This window comes from Balaenoptera acutorostrata, chromosome 13 (genome assembly GCF_949987535.1).
Source record: "Balaenoptera acutorostrata chromosome 13, mBalAcu1.1, whole genome shotgun sequence".
Lineage (NCBI taxonomy): Eukaryota > Metazoa > Chordata > Mammalia > Artiodactyla > Balaenopteridae > Balaenoptera > Balaenoptera acutorostrata.
This window is the reverse complement of record NC_080076.1, coordinates 76,219,191-76,244,752: the sequence shown is the minus strand read 5'-3', so window position 1 is coordinate 76,244,752 and position 25,562 is coordinate 76,219,191. Positions and strand designations below refer to the sequence as shown.

The 25,562-nt window shown below is 54.2% G+C and overlaps 2 protein-coding genes across 3 annotated transcripts; one reads left to right on the top strand and one right to left on the bottom strand.

Annotated features, from left to right (window-relative positions):
- Positions 1–460: 460 nt before the first annotated feature.
- On the top strand, positions 461–15,428 carry HNF1A (HNF1 homeobox A). Of its 2 annotated transcripts, none has more exons than XM_007183962.2 (10): positions 461–789; positions 7,400–7,599; positions 9,121–9,307; positions 9,748–9,989; positions 10,981–11,132; positions 11,270–11,411; positions 12,236–12,427; positions 13,557–13,678; positions 13,762–13,906; positions 15,301–15,428. In XM_007183962.2, exons 1-10 carry the CDS (start codon positions 461–463, stop codon positions 15,426–15,428), a joined length of 1,839 nt encoding a protein of 612 aa, XP_007184024.2. The 2 variants fall into 2 exon arrangements, with proteins under 2 accessions (XP_007184024.2, XP_007184022.2); XM_007183960.2 differs by having other exon boundaries at positions 11,270–11,471.
- Positions 12,328–24,480, bottom strand: C13H12orf43 (chromosome 13 C12orf43 homolog). Its single transcript, XM_007183963.3, has 6 exons — positions 24,331–24,480; positions 22,163–22,205; positions 21,885–21,983; positions 19,035–19,108; positions 18,407–18,497; positions 12,328–17,894 (listed from the first exon to the last, which is right to left on the bottom strand). The coding sequence occupies exons 1-6, from the start codon at positions 24,452–24,454 to the stop codon at positions 17,543–17,545; spliced, it is 783 nt and encodes a 260-aa protein (XP_007184025.1). The 5' UTR covers positions 24,455–24,480; the 3' UTR covers positions 12,328–17,542.
- Positions 24,481–25,562: the final 1,082 nt, after the last annotated feature.

Sequence of the window (25,562 nt, the reverse complement as noted above, 5' to 3'; positions counted from 1 at the left end):
GACCCGATGCTGGTCACCCGAAGGCCTCCCCGGCTCCCAGCACCTTCCATCCCAGCTGTCCTGGGCCCCCCACCGCTGCCTCCCCCGCCCTCCGCTCTGCCTACTCCCATGGAAGGCCACGGCTCCCCGTCCCTCTGCGCTGCCATGAGGCCTGCACTTTGCAGGGTGAAGTCCAAAGTTCAGTCCCTTCGCTAAGCACATGGATAAATATGAACCTTGGAGAATTTCCCCAGCTCCAATGTAAACAGAGCGGGCAGGGGCCCTGATTCACTGGCCACTGGGGCCAGGGTTGGGGGTTGGGGGTGCCCACAGGGCTTGGCTAGTGGGGTTTGGGGGGGCAGCGGGCGCGAGGAGCCTGGTTTGGGCCTGCCTGCTGGCCGGCCAGCACGGAGCCAGCCCACACGGCGGGGAGGCGGCCGGCTCAGTGGCCCTGGGCCGCGTGGCCCGTGCTAGTGGAGCCATGGTTTCTAAACTGAGCCAGCTGCAGACGGAGCTCCTGGCGGCCTTGCTCGAGTCGGGCCTGAGCAAAGAGGCGCTGATCCAGGCGTTGGGTGAGCCGGGGCCCTACCTGCTGGCCGGAGACGGCCCCCCGGACAAGGGGGAGTCCTGCGGTGGCGGCAGTCGAGGGGAGCTGGCCGAGTTGCCCAATGGGCTGGGGGAGACGAGGGGCTCCGAGGACGAGACGGACGACGAGGGTGAAGACTTCACACCGCCCATTCTCAGAGAGCTGGAGAACCTCAGCCCCGAGGAGGCAGCCCACCAGAAAGCCGTGGTGGAGACCCTGCTGCAGTAAGGACCCCTCCCCTGTCCCCAGCTCCCAAGGAGCCCGGAGGGGCCCAGCCTCGGCTCCTGACCAGCCCTTGCCAGTCCAGAGTCCCATGGGCTGTAGCCTTTAGGCTGGTTGTCGGCAAGGGGGACAGGGCCCATTAGAGCTTGGAAGCGGGGGTGGGGTGGGGTCCTAGCTCGGAGGTTGGAGCCTCCAGCCCCTGACCCGGCCCTCTGAGGGGTCCCGAGTCTCCATGAGCCAAGGCTTTCAGCCCAGTGCTTGGGAAGTGGGGCATGCCCCAGGGGAGCCCCAAGATGGGGACAAAGCAGGAGAGTCCACGATTCTAGTCCCTGGACAACGGGGGTGGGGAGACAGGGAATTTTTAGCTACCATGCCCATTTCGACTCTCCCAATCCCAACTTCCCTGCTAGGCACCCGGATGCACCAATGGGGAGGGGGAGGCCAGGCCGGGGTTTTGGGCGCCCCACTTGGCCTCCCCGAAACTCAAGCATTCAGCCAGCAGAACCCAGGTCTTTCTTACCTGAGGGAAATGGAGCCTTAGGATGGGAGCTGCTCCCCTTTCCAGCACAGCCTCAGGCCATGCCCCTCACCAGTGGGTACCGTTAGAAGCCTCCCCACTCTGTACCCCACCCACTGGCTGGCTCCCCATCTCCTGGAGAACTGGGTGGGTCTGAGCCCGATGCCTCCCCTCTCCTCAGCAGAGCTGACCTGGTTACTAATTACCCACGGGCTTTATTATTTCTCTTTTGTTTTATAAATTTATAAATGGCAAAAGGCTCTGATAAGGCCTGTGATCATTAACTTGGAGGGCTGGTAGCCTGGTGAGGCCTGGGCCAACCAACTTCGCACGGAGCGGGGGTGGGGGAGGTTGGAGGTGAGGGAAGGGGAACCTGGGGGCTGCAGGGACCGCCCCTCCCCTAAGGCTCTGTAACCTCCATCTTAACAGCCAGGTGGGCACGTGCTGAGGTTTCACAGGTATCATTTCGGGTAGTGTTGAGATGAACTCTGGAGGCACCTGGGGACAACTGCTTCGCAGATGAGGGAACTGAGGCTCAGAGGGGGGCGGAGCTGGACTAAGGCCCCCAGCTGGGGCTCCACACCCACTCTCCTCGGTGCCCTCAATCACCATGACCGGGGCCAGGGGCCAGCTGGGGGGTGGCTGGGGGTTCTGAGGAAGAGTCCCAAAGACCACCTCTTTTCTGTCCAAGGTCCTGATCCCAGCTTGGGGTTGGGGAGGGCTGGATCCCTGCCTCAGGGAGCTCTCAGGGCCTGCCAGGCCTTGTGAGGGCCTGGGCAGGGGGCAGGGGAGTAGCCAGGGCCCCCTGACTTGGCAGGAAGAGGAGGGCAAAGGGCCCTGCCGCGTTGCAGGGGAGGGGCAAAGAGTCTGGCATCTCCAGACCCAGGGCGAGGGCAACTCGGACAAGGGTGGGGCAGGGCCAGACCTGCTCAGGGCCCCAGATGGGACTGGGGGCTTTCGGGGGGGACTGGGGGCAGGGAGTGCCAAAGGCCTTACCTGGCTGGGTGGGGCCTCTTGATCAGCAGCCCCTTTGGTGGGATGATGGGTGGAGGGAAGGCTTGATCCACAGCACTCGAGCAGGAAGCAGGGGTCAAAGTGCTCCCTGGGGACCAGCAGAGACCTGGAAACTGAGGGAGAGAGGGGAGACATGGAGGAAGAGACAGGGCGTCAGGGGAGATGGAGAGAGAGGCCTGGAGAAGCAGAGTGGAGCGGAGGAGCCGGGAGGGGAGAGGGGCTGACACGCAGCTGGGAGAATGGGCTGGGGAGAGAGCGAGGCGCCCCAAGCTGTGAGGAAGCTGGAGTGCTTGCCTCCCGCCCCGATTGGGTTTTCTTTAATGCTAACAGCATGCTATTTACTTTCCATTTAAATTTGAGATGTTGCTATAAATTATCAACCAGCTCCTTGTTCCTGCGGGGTTTATAACTAACTACCTGGGTTACTTATTGTTCAGGTAACAAAAGGGATCTGAAAACGCCCCGAGGGGAAAAAGTGGGGCCTCGAGCCTCAGGGCACAGGCTGCAGAGGGGTGGGGGACCCCCATGAAGGCCTGGCCAGTGGGGGAGGTTGAGGCTGGAAAGGATGGTGAAGAGGCAGGGCTTCCCGTGGAAGCCAAGTGTGACCAAGAGTGACCTTGGGCAAGTCTCTTCTCCTCCTGCCTCTGTTTCCCTACCTGGACAATGAGTAAAATTCAAACTCCCTGCCCTGATTCCCTGATCTCTTCCTGAGGGACCTCTCTCCCTCCCTCACTTTCCTCCAGTTACACTACACTTTGCTGATTCCCACCTCAGGGCCTTTGCATGTGTTGTACCTTCTCCCCGAAACCCTCTTTCCAGATCTTCCCATGGTCAATTCCTTTTCCTCTTTTTGCTCAAATGCCACCACAGTCACTCCCTCTTCCACTACTTTCATTGACTTTCCCCTGAAACTTATCATTACTTATTATTACCTTATTTGTCTGTTTTCTATCTCCTGCTATGACAACAGAAGCTCTTCCAGAGGCTTGTTCACCACTCAGACCCCTGATATCCAGCCCAGTGCTGACACACAGCATGAATGAACGAGGGACTAGGCTTCTCTGAGCCCTGGGGATGTCTGCTGCAATGGCCAAGGGAGTAACATGTTCCCAGGGCTCCTTCCTCAGTGTCCTCCTGGGCCCTCCTGTCCCTGAGCAGCTCAGACTCAATCTTGAGGGTCTCTGGTCCTCTCCACTGGGCAGCACCAAGGCACTGAGACCCAGGAAGACAGTGGCCAAGGTGGGGCAATCTGACATCCCTAACTGAGGCCAGCCTGCCTGGGCTTGAACCCCAGCTCTGCTCAGGCAGGCAATTTCACTTTTCTGAGTCCCAGTGTTCTCTGCAAGGCAGAGTTGATCATAACGCTTACCCACAGGGTAAGCATGTGAGTGCAACGAACAGTTGCTATTATCAGTGGTCCCATTTTACAGATGAGCAAACTAAAGCTCAGAGAGGCAAAGCGACCTGCCCAAAGTAACTCTTACAAAGCAGTAAGGCCAGGACTTGGACCCAGGTCCTCCTAATCCCACACTTTGCACAGCACCCTGAGGTCGCATGCCTGTCCTTGATACATTTATCTCCCTCTTTACCCTCCTGGGTCATTCTTGCTGTTAATGTCACCATCGACCGCTTCTGCGTAGTGCTCGAGGGCTCACGAAGCGCTTACAAGTGCATTAAGCTCGTTTTCTCCTCCTGACAGCCTATTAAATATTATTAGCTCCCTATTACAGTTGAGGAAACTGAGGCACACAGAAGTTAAGAAACTTCCCAGGGCCACCCGGAGAGTGAGTGGCAGAGCTGGGATTCACACTGAGAACTCGGCTCCCCCTCCGGATGAGTGGCCTTCAGGCTGGTCTCCCAGCTCTGCAGCCTTGGACCCACTGAAACCCCACGGGCCAGGGAGCAAGAGGCCCAAAGCCTCGAACCTCTGATTGACCCTAGAACTGGCAGGAGGCGGGAGGAGGGGGATGTGGGCAGACCTTCACCTTTCCTGGGTCCTCTTCCCTCTGCTGTGGGGCTGGAGGTCCCAGGACTAGGTCGCTGCTGCTGCTGCTGATGGTAACAATATTGTTCCACTTACTGAGCACTTACTGTGTGCCTGGCCCTGTCCTCAGCATTTCACTCCTATTAGAAACTCATTCAGTTCTCCCAACAGAGAACAGGGAGGCAGGCGTGAATTTGCTGCTGTGTTACAGGGGAGATGCGGGCCATGTGCACATTGGGCACGAGGCCACAGTGGTGGGATTTGAACCCAGGTTGGTTCGACTCTCAAACCCATTAGAGTGAAAGCAGGAGATGCCTGGAGACCTGGCCTCTTAGTTCTGCGTTGGGGAAAATGTCCGGAAAAGAGCCATGTTCTTGGAGACTGTGGGGCGGGGGCTGGGGGGGGGGGAGAGAAAGAGAGCAGAAAACAGAGAGACACAGAGACAGAAGGAGAGAGAGTGAGAGAAACAGAGACAGACAGAGACACATGGGGTCAGAAGGACAGAGACAGACAGTAAATCTTTAGTTTGAGCCAGGAGAGGCCCTGTTGAAGGAAGACTGGGCTCCTTCTCTCTGGAGAAGAGACAGAGGGAGGGAGGATCTCTCAGGAGGGTGATGACTGCAGTTGGGGGAGGAGGGAGGCCATCGGGCAGCCCAGCCCCGGAGTCAGATAAACATGTTTGCCACGGAGCACAAGGCTGGACTTTGTCCTGCCCTTCCCTCCCAGCTCTGACTGGCACCCGGGGAACGGGGGAGGTGGGGAGGAGAAGCTCCTAGGAAAGCAGGGAGTTAGGGCTTGGGGAGAGGTTGGGGGATTCAGGAAAGTGAAATATTCTTGAGTCCCAGCGAAGTTACCTTGGACAAGTGTTCACCTTTCTGAGCCTCAGTCTTCTCACCTGTGAAATGGGCATACTTCCTAGGGTTATTCTAAGATTTAAATGACCAGCCCTTACCTGGCTTACCATAAATACTCAAGAAGCATGAATTCTCACAGCTATCATTTCTACACAAATGGGACTTTGCTGGACCGACTGCTGATTAACTATATCTGTCCCCACCCTCCATTCCTCCCTGCCTGTATGGGAACTGCTGATTAAAAAAGGAGGAAGTCAGAGGGCCAAAGTGGATGAAAGGCTCTGTGCCCTCATGTCTTGGAAGGGCATTGTCAAGGACGCAGGCGAGGCTGGTTCTTTGAGGAAAGAGAGAAGGGCCAGGGGAGAAGGCAGTGTGGGGTGGGCTTCAGAGCACTGGGGGGCTTCTTTTTTTTTTTCACAATTCACTTTTAAACATTATATATGCATATGTAGTATATTATATGATACTATATTATTGATACATAATTTATGAAGTACAGAAGAGTAACAGAGAAAACCCTCCCCTCTCACCCTGTCCCCAGCATCCAATCAGTGACTCCAGTTCATTCTGTATACTTCTGGTATTTCATGTGAACAAAACAAATACGTAGAAATCTTCTTTTATCCCACTTAAAATTTTACACACATAGCACAGTAGACCTATCACACAAACTGTTCCATCTGGGCTTGTACAGAGCTTTCTCAGTGGGTTTTCATGGCTGCATTGTACAGAGGCACTGCAATTTGGTTAATCAGCATCCTTTTGCTGGACGCTTAGGTTGTTTCCAATCTTTGGCTGTGGCAAACAACATGGAGATGAATCACTTCCTACACACGCCATTTGTCACATATGCCTCAATTCTAGAAGCAAACTGCTGCATCAAGGCTGTGGGAACACAGGCTTGGGATCGCACAGACCTGGGTTTAAATCCCAGCTCTGCCTGTTGCAGCACTGTTGTATCTGACACATGGTTGTAATAGAAGCTCAGGAGAGGATGAAGGGAAGAGAGGAGGGTTGAGACAGAGCAGAAGAGGGAGAGAGAAGAATTTATATCATACAGGCAACCTGACCCGTTCCATTCCCCACAGTGAGCAGAGAACAGGAGATTGAGCCACAGGTGGCCTCAGGTCCCCTTGAATCCCTCGAGTGAGAGAACTGAGCCCACAGAGTGGGATTCCATGCTCACACACGCTCATTTTTCTTACAAGGTCTTGGGATGCCAGCCCCTAACCCCTTCACCTGGGACTCTGTTGAGAAATTAGCCACCCGCCTCAGTGCTGTGGGGAGACTGGCCGCGCCACCATCTAGGGTTTAGTGCAGATTTTCAGGAGACGTTTTGATGCTATGTGATTTTTATCTGACAGACTGACTTAGAACCAAATCCTTTCAGCTGGGGTGGGACTCTACTGGGCTGACCCTGTGACCTTGGACAAGAGATACAAGTGACATAGTGCTCTGAGCCTCAGTGGCCCTGGATGTAAAGTGGGAGAATCATGTTTCTCTCCTTGTTTTCAGACCCAAATTTTTTTCCAGTAGATCTCTCTCATCTATCCATCCATCCACCCACCCATCCACCCATCCATCTAACATCTACCCATCAACCATCCCATTCATCCATCCATCCATCCATCCTCTCACCCACCATCCACCATCAATCCATTGACCATCCCATTACCCACCCATCCATACATACATACACACATCCACTCATTCATTCATGCATTCACCAAGGGCAGACTCTATATCAGGCCTATTTTGGGTGCCGAGAACCAGACAGTTCCTGCCCTCCAGGTGTTTATAGTCTCTCACAGTGGTTAAGACACAGCCACAAATAACATTTCTAGGTAGAATGGTGGGGGAAATCTTTAAAGGAGGCACAAAGATGAGTACCCTCTCCATCTGGCTTGGGCAGCTCCCAGGGGGTCTGTTTTTGTCTACATCTGTGTCCACGTTTCTGTGTGTCCGTGTTTCGAAACCTTTATCTGTTCCTATGTCTGTGTGGGACTGGTTGGGGCCTGTGTCCACGTCTGCCATGTGCATGTGTCTGCAAGTCTCTGTCCCCATGTCCTTGTGTCCTGGCATGAGTGCCTTTATCTCCTGTCCCTGAGTCTAGGTACAGGCTCCTGGGCTCCATGCCTGCTTCCATCTACCATCCTCACCCCCCGGGTGGACAGGGCTCCCAGCACCCACCCTGGGCTGAGCAGCCTGACCTTGCGCCCCCGCCCCCCCCACCCCCACCCCAGGGAGGACCCATGGCGTGTGGCTAAGATGGTCAAGTCCTACCTGCAGCAGCACAACATCCCGCAGCGGGAGGTGGTCGACACCACCGGCCTCAACCAATCCCACCTGTCCCAGCACCTCAACAAGGGCACCCCCATGAAGACGCAGAAGCGAGCCGCCCTGTACACCTGGTACGTCCGCAAGCAGCGAGAGGTGGCCCAGCGTAAGTAATAACCGACTGCAGCCCTGTCTTCCCAGCAGGGCCCGGGACTACCTGCAGCTCGAGGGTGGGAGCTGGAAGCCTCCCACCCCATTCCTCGGACAGGCAGACTGAGAGGAAGTCGGGAGGATTCAGCCAGCATGTGACAGCTGTTCTGCGCAAGGCGCTCTGGGGGAGGGGAGGAGGGTTGGTCTTGGGCATCCTCTTTGGGTGGGTGAACTGGGCCCCTGCCTTCCAAGAGCTCCCTGTGTAGAGGGGAAGCAGGAGAACAAATCATCATGATTCGGTGAGACAAGTATTAAAATGTGATAACGCCAACAACAAAAGCTAGTGTTTATGGAGCACTCGCCGTGCGCCAGGCCCAGGGCAGGGCACTACAGAAAGCGTTTCCAAGTGTTGAGCTGGTGGAGGAGGAGAGAATAATCTCTTCCTCAGGGAGGCAGGGGCATCAGGAAGGATCAACTAGAAGTATGATCTTTCAACTAAGTCTTAAAGTGTGAGTTGAATTTTGACCCATGAAGATGCAGGGATGGGGTTTCAGGCAGAAGGAACAGCAGGAGTAAAGGCTCAGAGGTGAGGTGCATGCTTAGGGAATCCTCCACTGCAAACCTGGGAAGAGCTAGGTGCACTATTATTCCGGGGATGGTGGGTTTCACTACCCGGGCCTCATACCCCACAAAATCCCAAGTGCACTTCCACACTTTTGAGCCTAAGTGTAAAAAAAAAAAATGTTTTTGATGTTTCTTTTATAATTATCCAGGTTTTCAAGGTAATACACACTTAATTAAAAAAAAATAGAAGAAAGTAAAGATTTTACAATAAAAATTAGGTGTCCTTCTCCTAAGGCAGCCCCTGGCATTCCCAGTCTCATACGTAACCTTCCAGGGGTACTGTATGTATATACTGGCTATATACATATTTCCCCTGCTCTTTGAAGGGCTGCTAGCTGTTCTGTTATTTGGAGGCGCCATTAACTGGCCTCCTACCAAAGAACCAGCTGAGAAAGTGCCTGGGTCTCTTCTCTCCTGGCTAATTCTTATACTTTAAGCTTGATTTTCAAGTCTGGAATGTTGAAAATAGCGCGGAATCTACTCAGGAGATACAGTTCAAGTTTCTGCTCTACTGTGCGACCCTGGAAAAATATTTAACCTCCCTGATCCTCAGCTACCTCATCTATAAACTGGGACGGCATATGTGTCAAATGTGAACAAATGCTTAATGCTTACCTGGAGCCTTGTATTGAAGACTGTGAGATTATATCTTGGCCCAGTAGCAAAGTATGCAGGGGTTGATTAGTGATGTCTGCCTTGGACACAGGTTAGGAAAGGGGTGGTGTGTGTGCTATGTGTCTGTCATCACTGGATTAGATGATTTCTAAGTTCTAGCTGTAAGCTCCTCTGGCTCAGCATCCTAGGAATGAGAAAGAACCAGAGGCATGGTTAGGTGAACCAATTCCAGCATGGTGAACCAATGCTGGAAGGTGGGATTGGCCAGTGTCTTGCTAATGGCTCTCTGTGCCCACAGAGTTCACCCACGCAGGGCAGGGTGGGCTGATTGAAGAGCCCACGGGTGATGAGCTACCAACCAAGAAGGGTCGGAGAAACCGTTTCAAATGGGGCCCAGCATCCCAGCAGATCCTGTTCCAGGCCTACGAGAGGCAGAAGAACCCCAGCAAGGAGGAGCGGGAGGCGCTGGTGGAGGAGTGTAACAGGTAGAATGGCTGGTGGTTAGCAGGGCTGGTTTGGTCTGGGCTGGGGGAAGGCGAGGGGGGCTCTGGGTCCTGAGGGAGGCTCCCCAGGTTTTGAGAGCTCCTGCTGTTGGCCCAGGAGTTCTCAGCTCCTGTTCAGTGTCTGACACCTAGCTCCATTCCTGGCACCCACCCCCCACTGACCCAAGCAGCCCTTGAGTGGCTGCTCGTCTCACTCATCCTCACTACAACCCTACACTTACTGGACTCACTCTATAACTGAAGAGATTAACAGAGGCTAAGTCACTTGCTCAAGGTTGCACAGCAGACTGGGCTCGGAACCCAGGTCTGCCAGCCTCAGCAAATACTCAGGTAGAGCCCTACTTCTCAGAACCCTCCCCCCAGCCCCAAGGGAGGGTTCTTCTGTGCCTGATCCAGAGGCTCATGAGTGGCCATTTCTGCAGGGCGGAGTGCATCCAGAGGGGGGTGTCACCGTCACAGGCGCAGGGGCTGGGCTCCAACCTCGTCACAGAGGTGCGTGTCTACAACTGGTTTGCCAATCGGCGCAAGGAAGAAGCCTTTCGGCACAAGCTGGCCATGGACACGTACAGCGGGCCGCCACCAGGGCCAGGCCCAGGCCCTGCGCTGCCTGCCCACGGCTCCCCTGGCCTGCCCCCACCGGCCCTCTCCCCCGGTAAGGTCCACGGTGAGTGCCATGTGGGCAGGGGGATTGGGATGGTGGGTAGAGAGAATATGGGGGTGGGTGGGAGAGTTGGGGAGCACCACCCCAGTGGCAGCAGCCACCCAAACCTCTTAGCACTTCCTTACGGCTCCAACTCCACTCTATTTGCACTGCTCTATCCACTCCACCCCTCTCCATTCCATTGACCACTCAACTTCGCCCACTGTACTCCATTCCATCCGCTCCATTCACTCCACCCTCATTTGATTTCAGTTACTTCAACTCATTCCAGATCAAACCAACTCAATTCATTTCAGCTCAGTTCAATTCAACTCAATTCAGTTCAACTCATTATAATCTAATTTAGTTCATTTAAATTTGGAATAGTTTGATCCAATCCAATTCCCAATTGATTCAGTTTAACTAAATGTATTTCAAGGAAATTCAGTTAATTTTGTATCAGTTCAATTCCAATCCAATCCGACTCAATCAATCTCAGTTCATTTCTGGTTTGATTCAATGATACTCAGTTTCATTCAACTAATTCCAGTTCATTCTATTCAACTCAGTTTGCTGTGGTTTAATTTCACTACCGTCAATTCAGCTTGGCTCAGTTGTCTTTTTTTTTTTGGCCACACTGCACTGCACGGCATGCGGGATCTTACCCCGACCAGGGATCAAACCCCGTGCCCCCTGCAGTGGGAGCGCAGAGTCTTAACCACTGGACCGCCAGGAAAGTCCCTGGCTCAGTTGTCTTTTATTGAGCACCTACTTCACGTCAGGTATAGCCCTGGGCAGTGAGGGCCACAGAGCTAATAAAACGCGGCCCTTGTGTTCAAGGAGTTGGAAGCAACCAGCACAGGGCCTGGCAGTAAGTGGACACTCAAGCAAAGTCTGCTGGCTGCATAAAGATGGGGTGAGGGGTCTGCGCAAACCAATGCAGTTTGGAATGATGGGGGCCATGGAGGCGGGCAGGGAAGTGGGGTGCTGAGGCTGGACACTGCTCCCACTCCAGGAGTGCGCTATGGACAGCCTGCAAGCAGTGAGGGGGCAGAAGTGCCCTCAAGCAGTGGTGGTCCCTTGGTGACAGTGTCTGCACCCCTGCATCAAGTGTCCCCCACGGGTCTGGAGCCCAGTCACAGTCTGCTGAGCACAGAAGCCAAACTGGTGAGTGTCCCGCCCCATCCCCCCCTCATCACCCCCCCCCCCCCCCCACCAATCTCCCCTTGGCTGGGAGATTCTGGAGCAGTCCCCAGGGAGGTAGGGTGGGACCCCACCTGACTCAGTTTGGCTTCCCCTTCAAGGTCTCAGCCAGTGGGGGCCCGCTGCCCCCAGTCAGCACCCTGACAGCACTGCACAGCTTGGAGCAGACATCTCCGGGCCTCAGCCAGCAGCCCCAGAACCTCATCATGGCCTCGCTTCCCGGGGTCATGGCCATAGGGCCTGGTGAGCCTGCCTCCCTGGGCCCCACGTTCACCAACACGGGTGCCTCCACCCTGGTCATTGGTAAGCTGGTGGGGTGGACGGGGGCATCTGGGGGAGGGTCTCCCGGGTCTCCCACAGAATCCAGGAGCAGGGAGAGCCACTGGGACTCATTCCTTCATGTATTTATTGAGTGCCCACTCCGTGCTCCACCAGTGATACACAAGTGGACCAAACAGCGCCAAATCTCAGCCACCCAAGTGGGGAGGCAGACAATAAGCAGAATATGGGTTGGCCAAAAAATTCGTTCAGGTTGGTCCTAACATCTTACAAAAACCCCGAAAGAACTTTTTGGCCAATCCAATACATACGTTATAGAGTACCTTAAAAGGTAAAACAGCTATGGAAAAACAGAGCAGAGCAAGGAGGACTGAAGTTTTCTAGGTTTTAGGTTTTAGTTTTTTTTTAAAAAGCCCAGAAAAACTTTATTCAGAACTATTATGCAGAAACTCAATATATAAGACAGACAGGGAGCTGCTGGGAGCCGGGTACAGAGAGTTAAGCCCCAGGGCCTTTGCATTGTTGTGGAACCGCAGGGCTCCAGGGACCCTAGTTTGACACACCCCCTGCCCTTATGATGAGCTAGCAGCTCAGAGGGGGAGTTAACTTGCCAGGGCTGTAACTTAGTGAAGGTTCCTAGTGCAAGGCTCTTTCCTGATTACCTTGTCCCCTCCTCCAACCCACTGGCTCTAGGAGGGAGAGGTGGTGCCCCCGGGGGTCAGGGCTGGGCCTGAGGAGGCCATGGAGGCAGCAGGAGGTCTGGCTGACTCCTGCCCCTCCCGCTCCAGGCCTGGCCTCCACGCAGGCGCAGAGCGTGCCGGTCATCAACAGCATGGGCAGCAGCCTGACCACCCTGCAGCCCGTCCAGTTCTCGCAGCCTCTGCACCCTTCCTACCAGCAGCCGCTCATGCCCTCCGTGCAGAGCCACGTGGCCCAGAGCCCCTTCATGGCCACCATGGCCCAGCTGCAGAGCCCCCATGGTGAGCACCCCTCGGCCCCCCTGCTGGGGGAGGTGGTGGAAGAGGCTGGCTGTCGTTGAGCCCAGGGGAAGGGGGTGGCGTAGCAGATGCTGTGGTCTGTGTGTGTGTCTGATACAAGTGTGAGTGCTTCTGTGATGGAGGCTCTGCGGGGGCTCAGATGAGCGTCTGCGGGCTGGAATACATTTCAGTGTGTGGCTGCGTGTGCACGCACGTGGGTTTGTATGAGTGGGTGTTTGTGTGTGCACACCCACGTGTGCCCTTGGGGCCATATGTATTTCTCAGCTTTTAGAAAGGTAATGTGGAGCATACACCATGAATGACACAACACTCCCAGCAGGGCTTGGAGCAACACTCTGTCATCAAACACCATGATTCCTGCAGCAAAAGGTAGAATTCCACGAAGTGGGTTAATAAAGACTCAGCCTCACATCAGGTTCAGGTCAGATTTTGCCACCAAATGAGCTCTAGTGCCAACCAGACAAAAACCTGTTGGCTTTCAGACCTTTCTGGAACTTGGACTCTTGGATAAGGGCTTGTGGACCTGAACATCTGTGTATTTGGTTGAGGGCACCATTTATGTGTGTATGTGGGTGGTTGTGTTTTCATCTGAGTCCATGTGAGAATATGTGATTTACGTTGTTTTCTACTGGCATCTGTGTGTATATTTGTGGGGCTGGGACTGCAGGTGAAATTCTGGGTTACACTGTGGAGAGGGGTCCTGGAGATGGAGAAATGCTGCCCCCTCCTCACCCCCTAACAGGAGCCCTGGCCTTTCCCTCCAAGGCCGGTACTCAGTGCCCTAACAGCACCTGTGCTCCCGTTGCCCTTCACACCTGTCCTCTTGAGGTGACCGCAGGAGCTGGGTTTGGGGTCCTGGCCTTGCCCAGGCTCCTCTCCACTGAGACAGGCGGAGCAGGCCCCTGCGGTTGGGGAGAGCGTCCAACCCCTCTATCTGGAGCTCCCAGTTTGGGAAATCAGCCCTGAGTCCCCAGACACTGCCCCACTGGGCTGCTCACCAGGCCCACGCCCCATTTCCCCAGAGCCCCCCGCCTTGAGGCCCTCCTGGGAGGGGTTCAGCCCAGCCCAGGTGCCAAGTCTGTGTCCTCTCTCCTCCCTCCCTCCCGGCCAGCCCTCTACAGCCACAAGCCCGAGGTGGCCCAGTACACCCACACGGGCCTGCTTCCGCAGACCATGCTCATCACCGACACCACCAACCTGAGCGCCCTGGCCAGCCTCACACCCACCAAGCAGGTAAGGCCCAGGCCTGCCCCGGCCCCTCCCTGGGTCCTGCCCCAGCGCACACCCTGGCGGCTCAAGAGCTGCCCTTCTGCCAGGTCTTCACCTCAGACGCTGAGGCCTCCAGTGAGTCCGGGCTTCACACACCAGCGTCCCAGGCCGCCACCATCCACATCCCCAGCCAGGACCCTGCTGGCATCCAGCACCTGCAGCCCACCCATCGGCTCAGCGCCAGCCCCACCGGTGAGTGGCCTTTCCCTGCCGCCCCCCTGCCGTCCCCATAGCTGGGGAGGAAGACGTGAGCAGCAGACGGGGGGCAGGGAGGGGGTAAATGCGAGGGGGCACCTGTGCTCCCCTGAAGTGAGCCGAGGGGGGTGTGAAACCACAGGAAATGGGCCTGTCTCACAGGAACATCTATTAACTCAGTTGAGGAAAAAGATAACCGGAAGAGGTGGTAGGGGGTAATCAGGAGGCGAGAACTGGGCTTGCTGGGGACCAGAAGTGACTCATGGATGTGTTGCTTTAGCTCAGGGTTTAGCATTTTTTTGAATTCGTTGCTAACAGCTAAAAATTAAGAGCTTTCATAGACTTCTGGCTCCTCTTCGAAAGTCGGAAGGACTCGTGTTGCCCCGTGGCAACCACAGAGTGTGGGCTCTCCAGCCCACCACGTCCCACCCAACCCATACATTTCCATTCCCTGAAGACCTGAGTCTGCAGCCCACAACGTCAGGGTGAAGAGCAGGCACTCTGGAGTCAGGCTGCTGGGCTCTGAGACCCAGGGCAGCCGCTTGCTAAGTGTGAGCCTCAGCACCCTCCGCCCAGCGCTGGTGGCTGCAGGGACAGTCAGAGGGCTCCACGGTCCAGGTTCTGTGCTCTACCCATGAGGTGTGTGTCGGCATCCCCGTTTTACAGATGAGAAAGCACTCAAGGAGGAGAGGGACTTGGCGGTGCTTCCAACAGCCACTAGGTAGTGGGGCCAGGACCTGAACCCAGGTCCAAACTCAAAGCCCATTCATGCTCTTAACCATCTGAATCAGTCAGGGTTCTCCTGAGACGCAGAACCAACAGGAATACACACACACGCACATATATATAAGGAATTGGCTGATACGACTGTGAGGGCCGGTGAGTCTGAGAGCTGCAGGGTAGGAAGTGACGCTGCAGTCTCCTTCTCCGGGAAACCACAGCCTTTGCTCTTGAGGCCTTCATCTGATTGGTTGAGGGCCACCCACATTATCAAGGGAACTCTCCCTTACTTAACGTCAACTGCCGTAGGTGTTAACCACATCTACAAAATACCTGCACAGCCACGCCTGCATTAGGGTTTGGCTCAATGACTGGGTACTAAAAGGCAGCCGAGCTGACGCATAAAACTAACCACGACACCGGCTCACCAGCGCTTCTGTGATGTTCCCACTAAAATGTGCTGGGAAGACCACTGCCTCGTGGCCCTGGAGCCTAGCTGGGGGTTAATAAGGGCCGAGGGCAGAGGTGTGACTCTGGGGTCCGGTCACCTGCTGAGATTTAGGAGGTGGCGAGGTGCCACTTTCCCATCCCGAGTACCCCTTAGGGATGGTGGGTGGGGAGGGGTCGGGACGGGCGTGGCAGGAAGCCAGCCGCCTCCTCTGCCTCTGCAGTGTCCTCCAGCAGCCTGGTGTTGTACCAGAGCTCCGACTCCGCCAACGGCCATGGCCATCTGCTGCCGTCCAACCACAGCGTCATTGAGACCTTCATCTCCACGCAGATGGCCTCTTCCTCCCAGTAACCATGGACACGGCCTCCCAGGGGATGGGCCCTGGCGCCTACACAGACTGCTGGAGGGGTGACCAAGACATCTGAGCCTGCAAAACTTTCACTGCCCCCAGGCTGCTGCTCTTCCCTGGAAAACTGTGCCTCAGTCCCCACCCAGTTCCCCTCAGAAAAGGGGGGAGGTTCTGAGGCGCCCCAACCCGAGGAGGGCTGCTTCAGTGCACAAGAGGGAACCGTGCAGAGCTGGGAAGCAGAGCCTGCTCCTGGTGGGACTCGGGAGGGACTGTCCCTGCTGCTCAGGGTAAATCTTGTCACTTGGAACAGAAGGGGGCAGCCCTGGACTCTGGTACCCCCAGGCCGGGCCTGTGGAGAGGCCACACTTCTCAGGACACCAGGCTGTGCAGCTGGGAGAGAGGTCATAGGTCAACGTGGCCCCATGCTGTCACCTGTGCCCCAATCAGGCCACTCCACCCAGCCCCCCTTCCTGCTTGTAACCCGCACACCCATTTGGACCCACCTGTCCCCCGTCACGTAAGCATCGCCTGAGTGGCTCCTCTGTGCCAGGGCCTGGGGCAAGCAGGCCTCTCCAGCTTCCCTCGTCCTGAGCCATCCCTCTCCCCGGCCGCCACGATCTCCCGTTTTCTTGGACATCTGTCCCCCTGCGCATCACACCTTCTGATGCCAGCCTGGCATCTCGCCTCTACTGGAAAGCCCCCACCCCCGCAGGCCTAGGTGTTGTCCCTGCTCCTATGGGAGACTCGTGACTCTGTGCCTGGTGCCAAGTCAAGGTCGTGGGGCAGCAGACCCTTCCCTGCTTTGGGAGAGAAGCTGCTGAGCTCAGAAGGCGGTAAGGCCAGGGCAGCTGGCAAAGCTGAGGGGCCCAGAGGGAGAAGAGAGGCGAGACCAGAGGAGAGGTTGCCGCCTGGAAGCTTGGAGCCCAGCTGGCTGAGGGAAGGCGATCACAGCCCACCACCCTGGGGAGGTTGAGGTCCTGAGGGACAAGGGAGCCGTGCCAACCCAGGGCTCATCTCCCTGGGGCTGCTGCAGATAACCCAGCCCCAGTGGACTGCCTCCATCCTGGACTGAGGAAGGAGCCAGGGGAGAACTGGCATCCCCTGCAGCTTGCAGCCGGCTAAGGGCGAGCCCGTACATTTATTTAACTTTTAGTAAAGTAAATGAGGAACATGTTGAAACGTCTTGCTTGTCCACACATCGCCCAGATGGGATTGGGCAGGCAGAGGGGGATGGAAGGGGACCAGGAGCCCAAGGAGGGATGGGGCCGGCACACACGCTCTCACATCCCACCTCTGTCTTCCTTGCTTTGCCGAATCTCCAAGGCCAGGCAATGAAGCCGGCACTTCACCTTCACCTTGAACTTCTGCTCCTTCTTGCAGGATACATGGGTCCATGAATCCCCCAGGCGACGAGTGCTGTGACACTTCCTGAAGTCTTGACGCTGGGGTAGTGGAACACTTCTGGGGGTGTAGGCAGGACCCCTCCTGTGTGATGCTTACTTACAGTGGCTCATCAGGATTCAGCACGGACACGAGGGTAGCACCCAAATCCCTCTGTTACATTCTGGGTCCCTCGACAATTTATTTTCAATTATCTGGTTGGCTCAGAGACATGATCATGCATGGCGTATTCACAATGTGAAGAAAGAAAATTCTGGAAAACCAGGTGGAGGCAGGGATCTCTCTCCTTCTTTTCCAGACAGTGTTATATCAGGTCTGTGTGGCTTGGAGGGGGACGCACAAAACTCCTCCTGGGGCTTGGCATCTCGGAGACCCCCTCCCTCGTTTTCTTCAGGTCGTCTCCCACACCAGGCTGAGGAGGTGGAAGCTCTACCACTTGGCCATCAGCCTTCAATAACTGGGAGGCTCCTCCTTCTTCCTGAGACCACAGAATGTTCTGGTACCACGGGTCTGCCCCAGCCCCAGTGGGAGCACAGAAGGGCAGGCCTTGCTCACCCCACAACCGCTTCTTTGCCCCGACCCTTGGGCCAGCCCCAGTCATGGGCGAAGTCTAGACTTGCTAGCCAAGTCCTTGCACTTGGAGAGGGAGGCGGGGCTTGGACATGCCTTGTCCCCGGCAGGTGCCCGAGCTGGGCTCCGTGCTCACAGGTGGGGCTCAGTTTGCAGGCACGGCTGCTGCGCTCTTTGCTGGTGGGGATGGGGAGGCCTCACTGGCCCTCTTTGCCTTTTTCTTCCTTTTCTTCTTTTTGGTCCCAAACGGCGCCTGGTCTCCATTGAGCCCGGTGGACTCCCTTCCTTGCTCCCCAGATGCGGCCTTGCTTGCAGTGGTGGCCACGGGGGCAAGGTCGGTGCTGTCCTCCTTGGCTTTCTTTTTCCACTTCCTTTTCTTCTTCTTTGCTTTTTTCTCCACGTTGCCAGGGCCGTGGATGGCGGACTCCTGGACGATGTCAGAGGCTGACACAGCCGCCTCCCGGCAGCGCTGCAACTCCTCGTCGCCATCCTCGCTGCTGCAACGGGAGTGCAGGCCAGGTCAGCTGGAGTCGGGACGGGGCCCCAAAGCCGCCTCTCACTGCCTCAGTCCAAGCCACCAGAGAGAGGCCACGGACAGAGGGTGGCGGTTGGAGAACTCAGGCTTGGCAGTGAGGCAGAGCTGGGTTCCAATACTGGCTTCTCTGCTTCCTGGCTGTGTGACCTCATATTGCGACTTAACCTCTCTGACCCTCAGTGTCTTCATCTATAAAACGGGGATCTTAACAGAGCCCAGGCCTCACAGGGATGTCCCAGGAGTGCAGTGTCCGGCACAAGATGGGTGCTGGAAAAGCAGTAAACATCCAAAGCCAACGCCCAGTGGAAACTCTTCCCCCTCCCACTGAGGTACTATTTTTTCAGCTACTGCAGGGCTCCTTCTGGGCCTGGACCTGACTGGAGTTGGCCTGGCTATTTGGGGGGCAGGGGGGACTGGCCAAGACAGAACACAGGCAACAACGAGGGAACTTGAGGAGTGGGTGTCCCATCTTACCTGGAGCTGGAAGGCAACCGTTTCCGGCGGGGCTGGGGAGCAGCTTCCTTCTCAGGGCCTCCAGGGATGGACGTGAAGAAAAGGCGGAAGCCTGCAACCCACAGGGGCGGAGTCAGCACCGCCAGGGGCACCCCAGGGGCCGAGGCTGCCCCGTCTCTGCCCTCAAGGAGCTCCCAGTCCAGCGGGCATCGCTCCTAACTACAAAACGGTGCCTCGTAGGATGAGAGGCTCACTTGCTACCTGCTGCAGCGAGAGGATGGGGTGCTTGAGGGGATGCCGGCTGCCGAATCAAGTCAGCAAGCCCTCAGAGGCTTCAGGGAGCCAGCAGCTGAGCCTCCCGCCTAAGGCAGCCCTCAGAGTGGCTAATGAGTTGGGCAGGGGACAGAGACTCATGCGGGAGAGGCTGCAGGGTGCAGTGGCTAGGCGCTCCTGCTTAGGGTCACCTCGGGCCAGTGTCTGCATTCCCCAGAGCCCCAGTCCCCTCATGACTCCCCCCTGTGAACAGGATCACCATAATACATGCCTCGCACAGGGGCTGCAGGGATGAAAGAAGATAAAATGCCAAAAATGTATTTCCCAGCTCCAGACTCACGGGAGGTGCTTGATAAAGGAAAGTATAACTGCTCACCATCATCCTCTAGGACGCCTCTCGGTACCTCAGCCTTTCTTGGCTCCTTCACTACTTCTGAGATGGTAATGGAGCTAAGGGAAGAGAGGGTGGATTTAAGATGAGATTCTGGGTAACAACGAAAATTCTTTTTAATTAAAACTTGCTTTTCTCCCTTTAAGTGGAGGGGGTAGGGTAATGCGATACTAAGTGCAAAGGTGGAGAGCACCCCGGCCTGATGGGGACGCAAATGTCCATAGTGCCAGCTCAAACTGCGGTGCCTCACTGGTTTAAACCCTACTTTATTCCAGAAAGTGCTGAAGAAGTTTTGAAGATACAGTACAACAAAATGAGTGCAATTTCAAATAAGGCAAAGAGAAAACAAGAGCAGGAAGGACAGAAAGAGCCAGAAGCGTGGCCAGGAAGCCCTACACACTTGCTAGACAGAGGGTACACATTTCGTTCTGAACTTCCTGGCAGCAAGCACGAAAAGGGAAATATGACCAGTCTAGCAAAAAACAGTTCAGAGGTCAGCTCCTAGAGCAGGGCAGACCTGTTTTTTTTGTTGTTTGTTTTTTTTTCATTTTTAAATTTTTAAAAACTTGAGCTCATTGTAGATTGACATACAGTACCAAGAAATAATACGGGGAGATCCGCAGACTGCTCCCCACCCCGTTTCTCCCTCTGGTGACACTGCGTGTAACTAGGGTCCATTATCACAACTGGGAAACTGACTTTGCTACAACCCACCGACCTTTTTCAGACTTCAGACCTGGGTTTTGAATCCTGATTTTGTCACTTACTAACAAGGGACTTCATCTCTCTGAGCCTGTGTTACCTGTCTCTACACTGCGAGTGATAAGAGTCCCCGCCTCCGAGGGCTGCCACAAGAATTAAATGAGACAGTGGGTACCAAGCCCTGAGCACAGAGCCTGGCTGCAAGCCAGTGCTCAGTAAACAGCAGCTATGACGATGCTGAAGACGATTACTGTTGTCAAGATAAGCAATGAGCTTCACAGGACCCCCTTTCTCTAGAAGCACAGAGAGAGCGGGGAGAACTGACGAGACCAGGAAGCAGGTCTTGGGGGAATGCTGGTGGGGCAGTCACCTCGCACCGCAGAGACCGACGCTCTCAGCAACATCCTCGCAGCGAACACAGCAATGCACTGGGTGCTTCTCCTAACTGCCTTCTGTAGGTGCCAGAGGCCTCCCCGAAGTCCTGTGCGGGACGCGGTCTGGGGTCTGGGGAGAGGGAGCGGAGACGCGGTCTGGCCCAACTGGGCGCCGCCCCTGACCCGGGTAGTATCTAACCCAGTGGTTCAACGTTGGTCCACAGGGGACACCAGGCAATGTCTGGAGACACAGTTGGTTGTCACGGCTGGTGGAGAGACACTACTAGGATCTCATGGGTAGAGGCCAAGGATGCAGCGAACCATCCTACGTGCATGGTATAGCCCCGCACAACCACGGACGATCCAGTCCAAAATGTCCATAGTGCCAAGATGAGAAACCCTGATCTAACACAAGGGACCAACTGGAGTATCGTTTCTTTGGAGAGAAATATGGGAACGCTGCAGGCAATATCCTGACCGCGTGTAACCCGCATCCTGCTGGATGTCCACCTAGGGAAGCATCCATTGTGGATCACTGCAACGCCAGGCAGGCCCTGGTCACCCTGAAGCCAAACTGTCATGGAGAAAAACCGCTCCCATGGGGTGAGATGCTAATTGACCTTCCTAAACATGTTTAACACATTCCCAGGTTGGGGGACTGGCACTAACGCCATGGGGGTGCAGGCTGCTGAGGCCTGGCCCAACATTCTGTCTGGGAGGAGCAGCTGGTGTGCACTTTGGGAAGGCTTATTTGTCCTTTTTCAATGACTACTTCAAATTGCAGGACTATGGCCTGAACACCCTCAATCTCCTTTTCAAAACCTGCTAGGCTGGGGACTTCACTGGTGGCACAGTGGATAAGACGCCGCGTTCCCAATGCAGGGGGCCCGGGTTCGATCCCTGATCAGGGAACTAGATCCCACATGCATGCTGCAACTAAGAGTTTGCATGTCACAACTAAGGAGCCCTGGAGTGGCAACTAAGACCCGGTGCCACCAAATAAATAAATAAATATTAAAAAAGAACAACAACAAAAACCCTGCTAGGGCTCTGTCAAGTGGGGATGGATGTAGACCAGCCTATCCTGGAACACGTCCCATGACACACTATCAGTCATCCATGGAACAGCGGCATTGTGGCCAAATGAATTCGCAAGATGCTGGGCTAAACAAAGTTACACAGGTCTCTTTACTGCAGGACTTCTCAGGACCTTGAATACACTATTAGGAATCTAAATCTCCCAGGCACGGGGGTATGCAGAGTGCAGCGTTTCTCCACCTCTTTGCCATTGGACCCCTTTTGTCAAGAGCCACACTCTGGACTCACATTTCTGGGCACCTATTTTGGGAATGCTGACCTGGATCTTTACAGATTGTATTCTCACAGTGCCTGGCATACAGAAAGCACCCAAGAAATAGGAATACAGTTGGTCCCTTGCCCTCTTGCAGTGGGAATGAGCTCGGGTTCCCCTCTTCCTCTCGTGGTAGCAGGATTCCACAGTGGTTAAGAGCAGGGCCTTTGGAGTCAAAGCCACTCTGCTCCTCCCTCCCTGTGACTTGAAGCAAATGCGTCCTCTCACAGAGGGGAGCCTGTTGCCACATCTAGAGAAGAACAACGACAGGACCTCCGTGGTAGGGTGATTATGAAAAGCGATGATGTGACAGATGCCACGTGCTTGCCGCGATGTCGACTTACACACGCTGAGCTTCCAGGCCATGGGAGCCCTTACTCTTCGTATTAATGAATAACGGCAGGTTACCTGTCCAGCAGGGCTCCCAGCATCTTAGCTACATGGGCTCGGAATTCAGGGGTGGTCTGCAGCTCGTTGCCATCTTGTTCGTGCTCATCCACCTTGTGCCTACAACACACACGAAAAGGACCTCACTTCCTGCCAGCTCAGAAGCTGCCCCCATGAGGGCGGGGAAGACATGTGTCTGGTTCGCACTGACATCCCAGGGTCTAATAGCCTCTGGCACACAGCAGGGGAGCAATATCAATGAATGAATGCATGAAACGTGAACCCAAAGTGCACAGTACCTGAGGCTCGGTTGGGTGGTTGGCAACTGAGTATTTGCAGCACCTGTGAAAATAACGAACACCAAAGCATTTATAGAGGAAACGACTATAGCATCAGTTGTGTGCCAAGCACTATTTTATGTGATTTACATGTATGACTCATTGAATCTTTCCAATGACCCCATGGGGTGGGGGGGTGGGGGTTACCATTATCCCCATTTTGCAGAAGAGGAAACTGAGGCAAGGAGATGTAAAATAGCTTAGCCAGGGTCAAACAGCTAATAAGCGACAGAGTTGGGATGAGGACACAGGCCATCTGGCTCCAAAGGTCCCCCCTTAACCACTATGCTGAACAAGCAAGTGTAATTTGATTCCAGCATTTATTGAGTGCCTACTATGTGCTTGGCTGTGTGCTAAGTGCTGTGGAAGAGAGAGAAGAAGGGGGCTCAGTTATATTGATCACTGGACTGGGAGTCTGGCTGGGGTCTCAGCCTCCACTCATTAGAGGTGCCTTTCCAGCAAGTTCATTTATTTAAGAACTATTTTCCTGACCACTGTGTAGGCCCTGGGGATACCATGGTGAAGGGATACCAGCCCTCGTGAAGTTCACATCATGTAACCTCTCGCTCAATAAATATTTGTGGATCAAGTACAGGCCAGAGTTGACTCTAGGTGCTGGGGATGCAGGGGATGAAAGGAAAAAAGACAGGATAAATAAAGAGGCAATTGTAGAAGAAAGGAAAGCATTATATACGAAGGGAATCACACAAAGTATGATGATGGTGGAGAGAAGGCGTGTAACCCAGCTTTCCCGAAGAGATGGTGTCTCAGCTGTAGTATTAAAGGATGAGTGGGAGTCAGACAGGAGGGGGAAAGCAGTCCATGAAGAGAGACCGATCACATAATTGCTGCTATTTATTGGGCCTTTAATATGCGCCAAGCACTGCAGATACATCATCTCAGTTCCTTCTCAACCTTACGGGGTAGGTACTACCATTACCCCCACTTTACAGATGAGGAAATTTAAGTACAATGAGATTTAAGTACCTTGCCCAAATTTCTTACTGCCAGTAAGTGATGGGGATGGAAAGGCATTTCTGCCTATAGAAAATGAAGAGAAAACTGCAGAGTTATGGTGCCCACAGATGAGAGGGCACAGTATGGTCTGGAGCCTACCTACGGGAAGTGTGCAGTATGGCAGGAAGGCAAAAAAATAGATTACCAAAGGGCTTGTAAGCCCTTCTCAACAAAAGCAGGGGTTCTTTGCCACGGCCTGCTCTGGCAGTCTGGTAAAGCCTGGATCCCTTCTCAGAATGTTTTATATGCAAAAAATGTAACACATAGGATTACAAAGAAAACCAATGATACTGAAATTCAGTTATCATTAATAGTAAAAAGCCAAATTTGGGATATTATTAATATATGTGCTTCTTAATTAATGTATAAGATCTACTGATGGGTCTAAAAATTACTGTAATTTTAAAGCGGGGATGAGTGGAAATGATTTTTTTCAACATTTTACTGTGAATAAAATATTTTTGATATATCTGCAAAGACTGTAATGGGATTTGAAAATCTGTGACTTTTGTTAAGACAAAGTTAACAGGTATTGCCAAAACTACTGTGGCTTGTTGTTCACATGCATGATGGAAAGAGATGCTAAATTTCAAACAGAGATTAATGAAAGTAAAGATGAAATATTTTTCCCATTCAGATTCACGGACCCTCTGGATTCTGTCCGGGATTAGGGACCCTTAAGTTAAGGGGTTTTGGATTTATTCCCAGGGCACTAGGGAGTCACGGTCAGAGAGACGTGTAAGACACAGCTCGCTGGCAGCCCCAGGGAGTGAGAAAGTGTTGGAGGCGGGGAAAGCCTGGATGCGAAAATCCAGTAAGGGTCGCAGTCACCTCGGAGAGGTGGTGGGCTGCCCAGGGTGCGACAGTTAGGATGGACCCAGGGAAGCAAAGTCAAGAGACATTCAGGTGCTTTGGTTTCTCTGACAGGGATAATGGAACAACCCTCCCTGCTGAACTTGTCCGCGCTTTGACTCTGAACCCCACCCAGACCCTGGAGCCTCCTCGGGGAAAGAAGTCGAATTCCAGGGACTCCCTCCCCACCATCCATCCTCTCAGGCCGCAGGGGAAGATCCTGCGCCCTTCGGCCAGACTCCCCGAACATAGTCCCTTACCGACTCTTGGCTTCTCCGGGCCCCTCGGGCGCTGCTCCAAGCCCCAGGCCGGAATCGCCGCCTCGCGGCACCGCTCCAGCTCCTCCGCATCGCTGCTGCTGCTGCTGCTCTCCATATCGCTCATGGCGCCCCTGGGCGCCGCCACCTTGAAGCACCGCAAAGGATTGTGGGGAGCGCCTCCAGGAGCGATCCTCTTCCAAGATCCCACAAGGGAGCGGAGCAGCACAGGGCATTGTGGGGATTGTAGTTCTCAGACTCAGGCCGCCATTGGTCCTAAACTGTTATGGGGGTTTCCTTAAACGTGAGAGCTGGAAGGGCCTAAGAAATCAACTTATCTATCCTTGAGGAGGAAAGTGAGACCTATAGAGAGGAAAGAATTGCCTAAGGTCACACAAGGGGTTAATGAGCCAGGATTGGTTCCCAGGTTTTGGTAAATCCGTCTGGGCATCAGAAGCACCTTAGGGAACTTTTTAAAATGCAGATTGTTGAGTCTCACTAAAAACTAGGCGAATCAGAATCTCCGAGAGTGGGACTCAGGAATCTGTATTTCCTCCAACATCCTAGGGCCTTGCTGCTACTCAGTGTATAATCCGTGAACCAGCAGCACCGGCAAACTCCAGAGCTTGTTAGAAAATGCAGAATCTTGGCTTCAGCCCAGACCTCCTGAATCAGAACCTGCATTTAAACAGGATCTCCAAGTGATTTGTGTGCACACTAAAGTTTGAGAGGCACTATTCTAGGTGGTTCTGTTGCACAATATGGTTTGGGAAACATTCTGCAGTTTTCTAGCTCAGGACTTCACTCAACCTGCACATCGGAAACATTTGGGAAACTTTAAAATACTGACTCCTAAGATCCCCCCAAGACCGACACATTAGAATCTCCACAGTTAAGATACTCCAATATAAAATATGAACAAAATCACTTTTGTCTTTGGAATGCTTTTCTTTGTGTTTTATCTTTGAAGCTGAGTGTGTCAAAATTAAAAAATAATAAACTCTCTGGCCTCAGCTTTCCTATTACGAAAGAGAGGAAGGTAACTTATTCATCATTCTATTAAACAAGAATTGGTCCACTACCTACAATGTGGGCGACACTGGGCTTTATAAAGGATCCAAAGGGTGTGGGATGGACTCACCTGTCTGCTCCATGGAAAGGAGGCACTCTTTCCGCCCCTGAAGGCAAAAAGAGGTGGGAAACAGGCTGCTATTGATAAATTGCCCAGAGACTAT

Coding starts and splice junctions, on each gene's coding strand:
- HNF1A (XM_007183960.2), top strand. CDS start 461: ATGGTTTCTAAACTGAGCCAGCTGCAGACGGAGCTCCTGGCGGCCTTG. Junction 7,600..9,120: donor GCAGCGAGAGGTGGCCCAGC/GTAAGTAATAAC, acceptor CTGTGCCCACAG/AGTTCACCCACGCAGGGCAG. Junction 9,990..10,980: donor CTCCCCCGGTAAGGTCCACG/GTGAGTGCCATG, acceptor CTCCCACTCCAG/GAGTGCGCTATGGACAGCCT.
- C13H12orf43 (XM_007183963.3), bottom strand. CDS start 24,454: ATGAGCGATATGGAGAGCAGCAGCAGCAGCAGCGATGCGGAGGAGCTG. Junction 22,206..24,330: donor CCCGGAGAAGCCAAGAGTCG/GTAAGGGACTAT, acceptor TTATTTTCACAG/GTGCTGCAAATACTCAGTTG. Junction 19,109..21,884: donor CTGGGAGCCCTGCTGGACAG/GTAACCTGCCGT, acceptor CTCTTCCCTTAG/CTCCATTACCATCTCAGAAG.